The 16365-nt window shown below is 37.6% G+C and overlaps 1 protein-coding gene across 1 annotated transcript; it reads right to left on the bottom strand.

Annotated features, from left to right (window-relative positions):
• Positions 1–346: 346 nt before the first annotated feature.
• Positions 347–15379, bottom strand: opn4xb (opsin 4xb). The gene is made up of 9 exons (XM_082170430.1): positions 15109–15379; positions 8714–8847; positions 8208–8411; positions 7175–7346; positions 6939–7094; positions 3579–3686; positions 1653–1815; positions 1337–1453; positions 347–1213 (listed from the first exon to the last, which is right to left on the bottom strand). Exons 1-9 carry the CDS (start codon positions 15243–15245, stop codon positions 869–871), a joined length of 1536 nt encoding a protein of 511 aa, XP_082026556.1. The 5' UTR covers positions 15246–15379; the 3' UTR covers positions 347–868.
• Between the last annotated feature and the right edge of the window lie 986 nt (positions 15380–16365).

The raw sequence follows: 16365 nt of genomic DNA, 5'->3' as shown, positions 1-16365 counted from the left end.
AAAGATAAAGACTTGTTAATGTTTAATGTTCATTTAACTTTGAACAAACTGTTGCCAGTAAATAACATCAATTTAAATCTACAGTAAGTTACTGGGAAGTAGCTGCCAATACGGTAATTTCTACAGATTTTTTTAACAGTGTACTTTTTGGTCATTGAATTCATTTTTGATGTATTGAATATAGATTTAAGGTTCAAAATTATGATATTTACCACCAAGGATTCATATATAAGAGAAGTTTTATTTGTATTGAGGTATGACATTAGAAAGAATCCGTTTAAACAGATTTTTGTTAAAAATTAACAACATTTAAATACATAATCAATCCTTCTTTTTTTCTTTTTTTTTTTTTTTTTTTTTTGTTATGATAAAGAACCATATTCATCCGTACAGTCAAGCACAACCAATATAATGTTCTTCCCCAAAAGGCATGCGGTTGTTTTTTAACCGCTAATGGGCAAAAAGTTACACAGTGTACCTTTTAAAATTGCACATTATTGTAAATATTTTAGACGGCAAGACAAAAATAAAACACATTTTATTTTCTCCCACAACACTGATCAATAAACACCAGCACAGCACTTTCCTAAAAACCTGTTTGTCACTATTCATAGAGACATTTTCCTGATCAATGAGATTCATGTGGAAAGTACATTATTTTTAATCAAAACAAACCTTTGACAAAAATCGTAAATTTTCAATAAAAACTAATACACACAACAAAAAAAACACCTCTAATGTCACCTTTCATTAAAGCTTAGCACTGTAAGTTACCTAAAACTTTAAAGTTATTAATCTGCTGCTGTCTTCATGCAATGCATATCTAGTAAAAACCAGAGTTTCTTTAACAGTGTCACTGCTGGTCGGTTCATGTGAGAAATCTCTCCATGTTCTCCATTAACTCTGCCGTCTGACAGTTTATGTTTGTGAGGTCGAACATTAAGCTCCTTGAGTCCTGAGATCCAGACTTTTCTTCTCCAACGGTCTCTTTTCTCATGTTGCTCTCCGAGGCTGGACCAATGATGACTGTGGGAGTGTCCGAGGAGCTGTGGGTCACGGAGTCGTGCTTAGGGTTAAATTGAAGGTCAGAGGTCATTTCAGCACTCCTGCTCTTTTTAGTGCAAATATCCATCGGTGCGCTCGCCATGGCGAAGGAACCGGAGACGAGATCGCGCTCACATAGACTGAGCGACCCTCTCATCGGAACCGGAGGCTACAGAACACACACACACACACACACACACGCGTGGTGATTGGTTGAGTTATATGGACACGCTATACATTCATTTTGATCTCTATATAATGTTTCAGTGTAAGTCAGTGAATTAAACCTCACCTTCTCCATCAGCAGTGAAGAGCATTTGAGGATCCGCTTTCTAGAAAAGCCTCTGAATGACACTTTAGACACGATCGACCTGTTCTCCATCAGGTCCAGCTCCATTTCTCCCATTACCTGCAATCTCACACATAAGCACACACCCTAAAATATAGATTCATAATGAAGCTTCATTAAGAGAGAATAAACCAGCAGAATATTCGGCAACTGAATCAAGATAAAGTGAGAAGTATTCAGCTGGTCATGTGATTTCAACGGTCTATAGGCCAGATATGAGTCTCATGTGAGTCTTATGAAAACAAGTCTACAGATGAACCTTTCTACAGGAGTCTTTGGCGGTGGTCGTGTGGAGTTTGTTCCTGGAGACAGATGACTGTCTGCTGACACTGGAGGCTTCGCTAGTGGTGGAGGAGGTGAGACAGTCCTTCTGAGAGCGAGACAGACAGGACAAACCAGGAACCTTCTCAGCTAATGTGGCTCTGCAGAGAGAATCATCATGAGGATGTGGATCTATCTATCTATCTATCTATAATAACTGTTTTCTATTTGAATATATTTTAAGATTAAATTTATTCCTGATGCAAAGCTGAATTTTCGTAATCATTACCCCAGATTTCATTTAAAGGGATACTTCACCGATTAGCATTAGGCTTTGTATCAAAAGAAACTCGGTAGTATTTTGGAATGGCCGTGCTTCCCTTCCTCATGTCCCCCTGAGACGAGAGATTTCTGTATTGTGTGTCTGGAAAAAAAACTCAGATGAGGCAAAAATCGTCATTTAGCTCATCAGAGGCTTTTTTGTCCAGAGGCGAGAGACTCCAGCCAGTAGGAGGAGCTCGTCCCACATGTGTTCAACCCGCCCATAGGGAGATCTCACTCTTTTCAGTTTCGAGTCGACTAGTAGCCTAGTTGTATCATTTCTTCCGACACTGCCCTCTGTAACCGGTAGGCGTGGCTTGGGAGTGGCCTCGTAGAGCAGCGAAGCAAGTGCATTCTGGGAGTTGTTGTCTTTCATCCACATGAGCCAAAAATACATTTTCTGGCTTTTCTCAGTCTAGAAGGCACCAACTTCTAAAATAATTTCACATTTCTACTACATAAATGACCCAATTTAAAGGTGCTCTAAGTGATGTCACGCGTTTTTTAGGCCAAAACATTTTTTGTCACATACAGCAAACATCTCCTCACTCTCCGCTAGCTGCCTGTCCCCTGAACACACTGTAAAAAAACGCGGTCTCTCTAGACACCACAGGCTCCACAAACGCCAACAAAAACAAACTGGGCTCACCCGCACCACGAAACACAACAAACAGTGCTCCAGCCAATCACCGACAAGAAGTATTTGAGGGGTGTGGTTTGGGGGGTTAGTGCGCGTGCACATGAAGGGGGTGTGGAGGAGAGACGAGAGAGAAGCATGAAGAGGGAAGTTTGAATTATGGCCGACACACGACTAAAGAGACGACGTTCCGATGAACAAATTGCAAAGAAGAGGGACAAGGATAAGGAACGCGCGAAGTCCCGAATTTACATCGGAAAAACCCTCGAAAGGTGGCGAGAACTCCGCCGGCAGAAGGGCTTCCAATCAGACATTCAGTTGCTCTGTTTTTGCAGAACAAGGTAAATCCATTTTTCTTTCTAAATTGACGTTCATGTTCGCCAAACCAACACAAGGATGTAATTAGCTAGAACTATGCAGTCAGCGTTCGTCCTTGTATGGGAGCTATAGTTATAGTTATAACCTCAGGTGGCGAAACGATTTTAAGACAATGTTTCTCTTTTTCTGCATTCTGTTCTGCAATATATAAAAGCATTTATCTAACTTGGTGACATTACACATTGAATGAAGTATCAGTAAAACTTAACTTTGTTTTTAGTGACTACTTTGACTTCCCTTTATGCCGGAAGGGAGGGGAGGAGGGAGGGGAGGAGGGAGGAGACGGGATGAGGAGGAGGGAGGGTCTAGCTAGCCTCCGTTTTGTTTGACAACAATTCGAATGTCAACACTCCCGGCATCACTTAGAGCACCTTTAAATACACATTCATCTTTCCAGCGGTGAAATATCCCTTTAAATAGACTATTTATAATAGTTATACAATAATACAAAAAAAATTTTTTTTTTTTTTTTGCATTTCTTGCATGCATTAAAAAAATAAGGTTTAAATCAGTTTTAGCTAAAGTCTAGCATATTTTTGCATGTATGTATTTTTGTGTTTGTGTATGTTTTACTGATGATTCACTTACCTGTATTTGGTGTGAACGATGGCATATATGAAAGGGTTGTAGACGGCGGATGACTTGGCGATGACCGCCGGCAGTGTTTTAGAGTAGGGCGTGAGGATGTTCGCATGCCTGAGAAACCGAGGAAAAACGAGTTACTTTTGAACACATGTAGGTCATTCAGAAAGTGTAGAGGACAGCAGTGCAGCGCTGCAGACAGAAACAGAGATTACAATGTTTTATAATCATTTCCTACTTCTCACAGCTGTGCTGAGCTTAACAGATCCGATAGAGCTACGCACACTTATGAGACAAATGTACATCGAAAAGTGCCAGATAGACAGTAATCAGGGGATTTGCAGATTACAGACACTGTAACAAATACAGAAATACAGTATAAAGATTACAGCAAATGTAGCATCCAGTAAACTGTTTCAATGCATCATATATTGAGATTTATATCTCAGTAGCTGGTCTTGAGTCAGAAGTTTAATTCCATCATTGCATTTTTTAAATACTTTATCGAGATTCGAGAATCGAGATTAATCGCATCTAACATACATTTTTTTGTAATATACTGTATATATATATATATACACACTGTATTTATGTGTGTGTGTGTGTGTATGTGCATGTCTGTGTATGTACATACAGTGTACACACACACACACACATAAATACAGTATATATATATATATACAGTATATTACAAAAAAATGTATGTTAGATGCGATTAATCTATGTGATTATATATACTGTATTTGTGTGTGTGTGTGTGTGTATACTGTATATACACACACAGACATGCACATACACACACATATATATATATATATAATATATATATATATATATATACACACATATATTATATAAAGAAAAACATTTGTTAGATGCGATTAATCGTGATTAATCGATTTAAAGCACTAAAAGTCCTCTAAAATATCCAATATTCAAATTGATCCCAAATAACAATAATGGTGACTTTACTCTAAACAATTAAACAGTATCATCAACACTTAAAGAAACACTCCACCGTTTTTTGAAATAGGGCTTATTCACCTTCTTTCCTACATTTAGATAGGTGGGCAAATGCATTTTTGTCTCAGTGCATGCATTGTTTTAGTTTGACAGGGTTGGCGCTAGCTTAGCTTAGCATAATGAATGGAATCCTTTGTTGCCAGCTAGCATGTCCTGAATAAAAGGGATAAAAAATAAATAAAAAAACTACCTAATTACTTTTTGTGGTCTGCGTATTCACAACGAGTACAAATAGCGATGCAGATTAACACTAGGCGATTTCCTATGCAGATTTTGACTTGGGACTATATTAGGGGGAAGCACAGGCGAAGCACTGCTACCTGGGCGCGGAGATATCACGCCCAAGTAGCAGTGCTTCGCCTGTGCTTCCCCCTAATATAGTCCTTAATATATAAGTCAATATCTGCCTTGGAAATCGCCTAGTGTTAATCTGCATCGCTATTTGTACTTGTTGTGAATACGCAGACCACAAGAAGTAATTAGGTAGGGTTTTTTTATTTTTTTATATCACTTTTATTCAGGACATGCTAGCTGGCAACAAAGGATTCCATTCATTATGCTAAGCTAAGCTCACGCCGACCCTGTCAAACTAAAACAATGCATGCACTGAGACAAAAATGCATTTGCCCACCTATCTAAATGTGGGAAAGAAGGTGAATAAGCCCTATTTCAAAAAACGGTGGAGTGTTCCTTTAACAGAGCTAAAACCTCTATTAATTCTGAACAAAAAAGGTATTTTCTTCAAATCAATATCAATTTATCTAACCACATATAAGTTGACAATATCTGCTATAAGGTCAACGTGTGTCCAATGTTAAATGTTTGTTTTTGTTTTGTACTTTAGTACTTTACATGTGGTTATACAGAAATTGTGACCCAATTACAGACACTACCCACATTTTAGCCAATATTACATTGCAAACACAACACATAAGATGTGTTAGGTACAATTAACTTTCAAATTTAGGGCAAAAACTGTATCTCAGAATTATTTCTCAAGCAAATGTATCTTTTAATCGCAGAGGAAAGACCATGTCATGCCTACAGAACAGATAACAAAAAAAAAATGGGCTCAAACAAGTAAGCAGTTGTTCGGCTCCTATCACATGGCCGTAGCTTCAGTACAAGGTCATACTTTTATGGTTGCATGTGACAATATTGCTGATGTTTAAGCTTGACGCATTCCGCCATGAAATTTTATGTAAAGTTTAGGGGTCGGTGAGAATTTGCAATGCTTTTAAAAGTATCTTTTGCTCAACCAGTACTGTATTTATTTAATCAAAAATAAATAAATAATAATATTGTGAAATTTTATTGCAATTTAAAATAACTAATTTAAAATAATATGAATATATTTTATAATGTAATTTACTCCTGTGATCAAAGCTGAATTTTCAGCATTATTACTCCAGTCTTCAGTGTCACATGATCCTTCAAAAATCATTCTACCTGTTAAAATCAAATGTTTTGGCTCAACAACAACAACAAAAATTAATGCAACAGTTTGCATCAATCTTTTGAAGTTATTAAACAGTAACTTCTAATGAAATTGTGTTCAAAAAAAAAAAAAAAACTACATTGAGTTAGACTAGAGGAACTTAATTTGTAGCATAAACACAATTTATTTAAGTTGATTACTCAAATAAATTAAATTGAGCGGTGCCCTGGAACCAATTAATATCTGTTAATCTTATCTATTAGTCTTGTTTATTATTTATTAAAACAGAAATTAACATTAACACAAATTTTGATTTAAATTACACACAATATTTATTTATTATTGTCAACAGATCTCATAAAAATAACTTAAATGGTTTAATTACTTGCAGCCATGTATTTATTTAAGTTGAGGTAAATAGGTTACCTGAATACATTTTTTAGAGAGTAATATGCTGATTTGCTGCTCAAGAAACAATCATTATTATTATTATCAATGTTGAAAACAGTTGTGCTGCTTCATATTTTTGTGGAAACTGTGAAACATTTTTTATCATGATTTTGAGATGAAAAGAAAAGAAGAACGGCATTATAAAAAATTTAAAAAACGTTATAACCTTTACATCATAAGAAATCCTTTATAACATTTAACATGTCTTTACTGTGCCTTTTGATACATTTAATGCATTATTGCTAAATAAAAGTATTAAATCTTACTGACCCCAAACTTTTGAACGGTAGAGTATCATTCATACATTCTTAGGGTTACGAGCTTGCTTAACAAACTAATCCTAAGTATAAGCAATATACTTAGTGATGATGCCCAAGCTTATGAGGAACATATGAATGTGAAGTCCAAATGTATGAATACACATTTCTGAAAATGTGTGCATACTCAGAACTCACCCGGCCCAGGCGATGAGGGTGATGCACGCGTACGGAGCCCAGGACAAAACGAAAACCACTATGACCACAGCCGCTATTTTAGCCAGTTTCCATTCGCTCCTCATGGACTGCTGCTTCACAAAGGTGGACTTTCTAGAGCTCAGCCTTTCCAGATCTCTAAACACACACATAATACAGTAATGAACGTTTATCAATGATCACTCATCAAACTCAAGACGCCAGTGAGGGGCTCAGACCTGCAGGCCTGTCGTACGGCGAGGAACATGAACAGGTAACAGAAGAGAATGATGGCCAGGGGGATGAAGAAGACAAAACAGCACAGCATCATGGTGTAACTCCTGTTGGCGGGGGACGGCGAGACGTAATCCCACGTGCATGATGTCATCAGACCTTCAGGGATGTAGGAACCTGCAAGAGCAATGCACTCACGCTTTTAACAGACACTTAAAATGACTTACCAGCCTTATATACCTCGATTTTCTTTATTATAGACCTACTTTAGGTCAGATTTACATTTATGCATTTGGCAGACGCTTTTATCCAAAGCGACTTACATTGCATTTCAAGGTACACATTTGCATTCTTATCAGTTCTTGCTTTCCCTTAGCCTGGAAATCCAGACCTAAATCTGAAAGATTAATGGTCTGGCATCAACTAATGAAAATCTTCCAGCTCGAGGGGCGGCACCAAGCATGCATTTGAAAATCTCACTGCACGCAATTGGACAACACTACGACCAATCACAACAAGCCCCATACGCTTAGCTACCAGCGGAGCTAACTGGTAGATTAGACTCTTGCCGTATCCGGTCGGCAAAACAGCAAAAACTCCCTTCTTGCAAAGGAACGATTCGAGCGGCGTCTTCTGTTCCTCTTCTAGATAAAAAGCCAAGTCTAACTCGTTCATTGTAGCGGCCAAAGCCGTTTCTAACAACTTGTGTTCATCCATAGCCATCTTGCAATGTTTACTAATGATTTCAACGTTCTGTTTAGCTCGCCTTTGGCCCACCTATATCAGATAACCCGATGTGATTGGTGCAGCTCGGATACAAGGGCATATTTAATGAGCATCATTACTCGACGCCAGAGTAACTCGCTGAGCAAATTCAACTTGTGCTCTCGCGAGAACTCTGGATTTCCAGGGTAGCTTTCCCTGGGAATCGAACCCATGACCTTGGCGTTGCAAGCGCCAACGCTCTAACGTTTGAGCTACAGGAAAGCATTAGAATATTTAAATTATTCAAGATTTAATAGAACATTTAAATCTTACTCCAGCCAATCAGAGGTGCCAGACTCCAGGCCAGAGAGTAGAGCCAGATGCACAGGATGGCCAGAGAGGTTCTGCGTTTGGAGTTCCACTGGATGGCCTGCAGTGGTTTGGTGATGACCAGGTAGCGATCGATAGAGATGGCCAACAGGTTTATCATCGAGGTGATGCCAAACAGTGCGCCACAGAACGCATATATTTTACATCCTAAGGGCAAATACAGGAAATACATGCATAATATGCAATATATAGTTTCTTACATAAAAGTCAATACTGTGATTTACAGAATTTATAAGCCTTCAAAATATCATACATTTAGGTGAAAAGCTTGAATTTGAATTGTCTTAATATTTCGTTAAGTGCACAGCAGCTCTCAAACAGAACTTGAACAAAACCATGATGATAACCAGCATGATTTCTTAGACACAACTTTTTTTACAAGTTTAATTGAAAATAAAGTGTTATAGTGCAATGCAATGCAAAAAAAGAAAGAAAAAAAAAAGTGTTACCAAGTTCTCCAAACATCCACTCCTTATACAGGCAGTTGAAGAAGAACATTGGAGATTGTGTGATGGCCATGAGGAAATCACTCACCGCCAGGTTCATTATGAAATAATTTGGCAGGCTCCGCAACTTTTTATTACTGCAAACACACAAAAAAACAACAACATTAAAATCAAGTTAAATTTTACTATTCTGAAAACAGATAGAACAGTTTATGAACAATTCATATTATGTGTTGCTTCTACCTATATGTTTTTCTTCTTTCATAAAACAAGATATTTTTAAGAATGTTGGTAATGGTAACCAAATGGTTTTGGTTCCCATAGACTTCCATAATATGGACAGAAAATACAGTGGAAGTCAATGGGAACCTGAACTTCAAAATATCTTCTTTTGTGTTCCACACAAGAGGTTTGGAACGACATGAGAGTGAATAAATGATGACAGAATTTTCTTTTTGGGTGGACAATCATTTAAATTGAATTTAAATGCAAATACATGATGTAAAACATTTTTTTTGTACACTTGGACTGATCATATCCCTACTAATCTTTGTCAACTTGTTAGTTATTGTTAATGATTGTTCAATAATCAAGTAAAACAAAACCTTTCATTGTAAATGCATCAAATTAAGGTGAGAGGCAAATGAGAGTTATTTGGATCGAACCGATCGAATGCCCCCCTTGCAGTTCTGTCCATCAATGATTCTCAGTATTCCCAGAATTCCTGGAATAGCAGTCAATTTCCTTCCACTCTACAGAAGCCCATGATTGCAATAATTGCATCCATTTATGGAAATGCATCAAACGTGTTCGCAATATTCCTAATTTCTAGCACATTTGGCCTATTTTGAACACAAAGGAAAAAACAATTATGGAAAATGAGGATTAGGGCTGTCCGGTGACCTGCAGGGTGTTTTACATACATGACTTTAATCTGAGCAAGTGGGGATGGTTAAAAAGAAAAAGCTTTTCACTAGCATTTCACTGCCTGCTCTAGTTTTACCGCACTGACCCAATTCACGAAAACAATTAAAGTCAATAACATATTTGAGATTTGGTGCATTATCCAGCAGATGAGAGATTATCTGTTGAAAACAGGCAGGTAAACTGTCACTATATCACTTTAAGACTTAATTTTTAATACATTTTATTTTAAGATACAAAATCCATTTAGATATTGCACCATTTTAACCCTTTAAAGTGGACAAAAAAGAAACTAAACTGAAAATTAAAGAAAAATTGACTCCAACAAAAAAGAACTAAATGAGGTGACAAAAGATAACACTAAATAATGTTCATAAGATTGTTTTTTTTATTGTTATTTAACTCTTTCCCTGCCGGCCAACGCCAGCGTTTTAGACCATTTTCACAAAAATGTCATGGTCCCCAGAATATTTTGTTGTATGAATATCAATATATCAAAAGAAAGAACAAACTCTCTGCTTAAAAAAAAAACGTTTTATTCTAGCTTCATGCATTCTTTTTTTTTTAGCAACACTTGAATGTGTGTAAGTTTAATAAAAAAAGCAACATTGAGCGAAAAGCTGAGAATTATTATTTTTTTGTTAAAGACTACATCTGGATCAGATACAGAACGATGATCAAAACATAGATGCAGTAGATTGAATCCATCAACACCCCTAATGCCTGCAGTTTTGATTTATATGCTATTTAATGTTGATCGCTTTATTTTACATATGATTACATATAACATTGATTGTTTCTGCATCTTTGTCGCATGTGTTTTGATCTATATTTAGTATTCTTTCAGAAGATGCATAATAGCGCCCCCTACCGTATAACAGTGAAAACACGGAAAGCCGGAAAATTCCATCAAGTTCCGTCAGCGTTGTCTCACAAATGACAGAAATTTTCGTCAATGGCGGGAAAGAGTTAATATTATTTTAATGTATGTAATTGTAACGTGTTAGAAGTGCACAAACAAAGATGAATTGAAAATACTTATTATTAAACAGAGAAAACACATAAACAATACAGAACCTGGAACAGACTGAACTAAAGGCTTAAAAACACAAGGGAGCAATCAACGGAAAACAGAACAGGTATGGAACTGATTAACAACCATTGAAACAAACAATGAACTAGAGCTCAGGCAAATGGACACAGAAAACCAAACTAAAACACAACTGAAAGAATAAAACAGTAACAGAAGGGAGAGGGAAGAGCCAGTGAGGAGAGTCGAGCAGAAGGAGTCAGACGGGGACCCAGACCACAGCCAGGACGAAGGCCCACAGCGGAGTCGAAAGAGGGAGGAGCCATGGAGGTGACTTGGCCGGCGAACCCAGGGGGACGACCGAAGGAGGTGGAGACCCGTAGAAGAAAATCCAATAAGACCACGCAACACTATGGACAGGGTATCTGCACAATTTTTAAAGTCACATTTAAGGCTTTTTAAGACCTTTTTAAGACCTTAAGAAATCAAAATTAATACCGTACATTAGGGGTGCGCAATATTGACAAAAATATGTCTAGATATTTTCAAAGTTTTGTTGATAATAATTAGATGATATTTTACTGATTGTGTTTTTGTACTGGTATCCTGGCTGGTTTAGGCCTGTTGTTGACAGCAGACCCATGAAGATATACATATTTTTTATATTCTATGCAGTGGTCAGTTCACAGTAGTGACCGAAATTAACATTTGTATTAAGGGGCAATATTGGCCACCTTAAAACAGGGGCATTTTCACCTATTTATGGACATTGTTTCTGAACGTATTTAGAGGTATGCATCACCTTTTATGTCAAATTCTAACATTCAAATTAAATTATATTACAATAACACAGTATCAATGTCAAAATAAATCATTAAATTAAAATCCATCCTTGCAGTGCAGAGGTGACACAGAAGCGGCATCAAAACTGGCATTAGCCTACTATATTTACACTTCATTAACAATTGCATAAATAAAGCTATTCAATATTTAAATATGAAATGATTTATAATTTTAACGTTTTAATTAAAGGATACTTTAAATATGAAACTAAAACCACCAGTAGGTGGCGGCAAGTCACTGTCTTAATAAGCGAGTTGTTGGAGTCAACGGATTTGTTCAAACGGCTGATTCATTCAGAAAAACAAGTGATTGTTCATTGAATCGTTAAAATGATTCGTTCAAAACGTGGATTTCAGTAAAAAAAAAAAAAATCATCGCTGTCTGTTGGACTACGGCTTCATTATGAAATTCTCGTCGGCGATATAAAGTGAAAATTGACAATATTGTGTCCAAAAAGTAACTCACAATGTTAACTTTATTGTTAATTTAACTGTTGTATAAAATAAATGGCACATTTGCAGTTGTGCACGGAAAACGGCACTCTTGCTCATATGATATTCTAATATAACAACATAATATGATATAAATATAAGACAAAAACTCATTTGGGGACATCTATAACTGCACTGACACATCACACAGTGAAAGCAAGCATGAGAGACAAACGCGATGTCAGCTCGCACTCGCAGTGCCTCGTACATAGTTAAAACAATGATTACAATATCATCATAGTTCATAGACAATATTGCACACTCCTACGCACATAAAGAATGAACTTACAATTGAACTGACATTTACTCGTTTTCTTCTCTCCTCTCGCGTGCAGGAGACAGACGTAGGCTAATATGCTGCCGTAAGTGACGCAAATTGTCACGTGAACAAGCATATCCACAAAGATAGAATAAAAAAAATAATACGTATGCCTACGCTAATTAGATTTCGAAAGCATTTAGATAAGTCTAAGTCAAAGTGTCATCTAAAATTTAAGACCTTTCATAAGTAAAAAATAAGACATTAAAAAAAAAAAGAATAATTTTTAAGACTTTTTATGGCCTTAAATAAAAAAAATCGAATTTAAGACCTTATAAGACTTTTTAAGGATCCGCGGGGACCCTGTATGGATCTGGAGACCAAGGTGGAGCAGCAGTGACGAGGATCCGAGGTTGAACCAGGGGGCCAGAGGACTGAGGCGGAGCCCAAAGATGCTAAAGGGGTGGAGGGACGAAGCACACCTGAAGGTCAGGAAATCTGTGCCGGAGGAACAAGGGAGGCCGGTGGAGCAGTAAGGACGATGGTCCCAGGTGGAGCCGAGTGAGGGCGAAGCCAAAGTGAAGCCGACAGGTCAACGGACTCGGCAGCTGTAGGCGAAGCCAGAGGATCCTCTTGACAAGGTGGAGCTGGAGTCCAGAAGACCCGAGACACATCCACACAGCAGAGTGGAGTCAGAAGAGGGACAGAGGGACTGAAGGGAACCAGCGGAGGCGTGGAAGATGAATCTGGCTGGAATGGACAGAGGAGGAGGGAGAGGGAGGCTGGGTGGGATCCTTGGAGACACAGGAGACTTGGAGCTGGGCGGGACCAACGAGGATGGGAGACAGGGAAATATCCTCTTCCATTCCCTCATAATAGTTAACAGAGGCCGACGGGAATGTGGGCGTGGCTCTACTCCATGCCCTTGAACTCCACGAGGACACCCACAGTGACGGATGGTGTAGCCGGCTCATTCAACCTGGTCACACAATCCGTTAGGCTCGGGCTCCGGGGTGATGATTGGCTCAGTCTTTGTTCCATATAGCGCTGACATCGTGGCAGGCTCGGGCTCCATGTCTGCGGTGGGCTCTGACATACACTCCATGCAGTGTGTGAAAGACGGCTGGCTGGGGTCTGGGTCCGGAGTGGGGCTGGTGATGTCCTCCTCTGTGGGGCAGATGGTGAACGGAGATCCGTTATTCACCAGGACCCACTCCACATAGGTGGCGAAATCTCCCTGAGGACCAACACCGGGCACGCGTGCCTTGGATTGCTCGCTGAGGCTGGTAAAGTAGGACACACAAAGCGAGCAATCTGGATAGTGTGTAATGCCGGGGACACACTTAACGACTAGCTGAAACATTCTAAGACTGAACTGAACACACTTACAGACTTGTGTTGTGTTGAACTCGGCGTGTTTGGGCATGATCAGTCATAAGTATCAAATTACATTCATAATCGGCCTTACAGTTGTATGTGTCCCCGGCTTAAGGCACACCAGATCTAAGAAGTCCTTGGTGTGGTCCAATAGATTTTGCTCCTCCTTTTCTAGGCAGAGCAGTTGGATGGCCAGCAAGTCCATTACAAAATAAATAAATAAATAAATAAAAATTGGAAAAAAAACGCTGCAACATATTAAATCTAGGTTTGAAATTCTGTAATGTGTTAGAAACGCATGAACAACGATGACTAAAAAAATACTTATTAAGCAAAGAAAAAATATTAGGAGAAAGATATAGCAATAACACATTCACATAAACTATACAGAACCTGGAACAGACTGAACTAAAGGCTTAAATATACAAGAGAGAAATCAACGGAAAACAGAACAAGTGTAGAACTAATTAACAACCATGGAAACAAAGAACTAGAACTCCGGCAAAGGGGCAGAGGGAGCAATACTTATGCTGTTAATATTATTATATTATATAATTTAAATGTAATTACATATATATATATATATATGTGTGTGTGTGTGTGTGTGTGTGTGTGTGTGTGTGTGTGTGTGTGTGTGTGTGTGTGTGTGTGTGAATATAGTATACCATTAAAAAATATTACACAGTGCTTACCAGATCAATAGTTAACGAACATCCACATATTAATGGGTGACATTAAATAGTTTTTGAACGTTTACATTGTGACATATCAGCTGTCTACTCCTCCTAAAACATATCAATGACACTTTACAGTAAGGTCTTATTGGAAAACAATAAGCAATATATATTTTAAAGCATTTATTAACATTTTATAATGTTCATGCAAATATAATACAAATGTTCATGTGCATTAATTAATGTCAACAGACACAACTTTTGACCTTTGAGAAGTATTCAGATTAACATGAGCTAAGATAATGCTTTAAATGTATTGTTTATTGTTAATTCATGTTTGCTAATTGTTAACTAATGTTAACAATTGAAACATTATTGTAAAGTGTTACCAAACATTTTCTAAAGCATTTTGCTAATTCTTTTATAATGATTACGCATGCAGCTTTAATGACCTCATAATAATATATTTACTTTTTACAAGACTACGCCTATTTTAAATGTACAAGTGAATTTTAAGTAGTTTAAAATTATTTTAAAAACAATTCACGGAACCATTCTCTTACGTATACCTAAGCATCAACTACTCAAATATAAATAAAAGTGTATGAATCATGTTTAACCGAATTAATGTAGGCTACATTAACTCAGTGAGAGTTAATAATTTAATGTTTGATAATGAATTAAATGCATCAAAGTGTTACCTAACGTAAAACCCCAAACTTTCTGAGATGAACTCAATGACATTAGCTTGAGTTCTTCAGTTCATCACCTCAGCGCTCGTACCTGTAAAAGGCTCGTACCTGTAAAAGGCGAACATGACCAAAGCGTTGCCCGTGACTCCCAAAGTGCCGATGATGAGGACGAGGAAGGCGATGATGTAATGCACATGATCCGGGATGTCCAGTTTTTTGTATATCTGCCGTTGGGGCTCCATCATCAAACTGAACACTAAGAAGATACACCAACTAAAACTGAAGAACAACACTTCAACAAAGCAAGCGTGAGTGTAGACTCAGTCATGGTCTCCGTCTTGTTTCCAGCATCACTTCTCTGTCTGTCATGCTCAGACTAAGAGACTTTAGTTACACTATCAGTAACAGCAACACAGACGGACAACACAGCGACCTACTTGTCGGAGCAGCTTGGTCATGTCACATGACACACCCCTCTCTCCATCATCTGTCCCACCCTTGCCTGTGTCTTCATGGCAATCTCACACACACCAGCAGCACATTATTTTTTCAACAGAAGAGAACATCACGTTCTCTTCTCTTTCGAAGGAGAGAAGACACAAGCCACCCGAGACTAAAAGAAGCAAGACGCAAGTTGAGATGAGAGCATGTGTCAGATAGATTATAGTGCTTTCTGTCTGTGTTCATCAGGTCTGAAATGGATGTGGAGTCTTTTTTAAACAGGTCAGAGGGTGAGAGCGACAGAAGGAGATTCAGAATGAGTGTGTGAATGAAGGCTTGAACATGAACAGCTGCAGGGATTCATGATGCTGAGCTTAAAAAAAACACCAGGAGCCTTTCCTGAGGTCAAACCTGTGGGACAGAGCGGCCTGATCACAGCCATACCAGTACAATCCACGTTTCTTTTTAGTATTGCTAATGTACCATTTCTAAATTAGTTCTTCAGTTCTTACATACACATATACATACATATATATATATACATACATACATACATACATATATACACACACATTGACACATACACATATACATACATATATATATATACATACATACATACATACATGTATATACATACATATATACATACATTTATATATATATACACATACATTTATATATATATATATAATTTTAGTAAGTTTATGTGCATTTTTATTATTTTCATGTTTCTATTTAGCTTTAAATTGTTTTATTTTAATTTTAGCAATTTTAGCAAATTTTAAGTTTTTTTAAGTTCTTCATCTAATATCAATATTTTATTTCAGCTTCATTTCAATTACTGAAAATGATTTTTTATAGTTTTAGTTAACGATGACAACCCTGTAATCCACATACATACACACACATATATACACACAC

This window comes from Leuciscus leuciscus, assembly GCF_965113295.1.
Source record: "Leuciscus leuciscus genome assembly, chromosome: 5".
In the NCBI taxonomy this organism is placed as follows: Eukaryota; Metazoa; Chordata; class Actinopteri; order Cypriniformes; family Leuciscidae; genus Leuciscus; species Leuciscus leuciscus.
The sequence above is the reverse complement of the archived record's forward strand: the minus strand, read 5'-3'. Positions and strand labels throughout refer to the sequence as shown.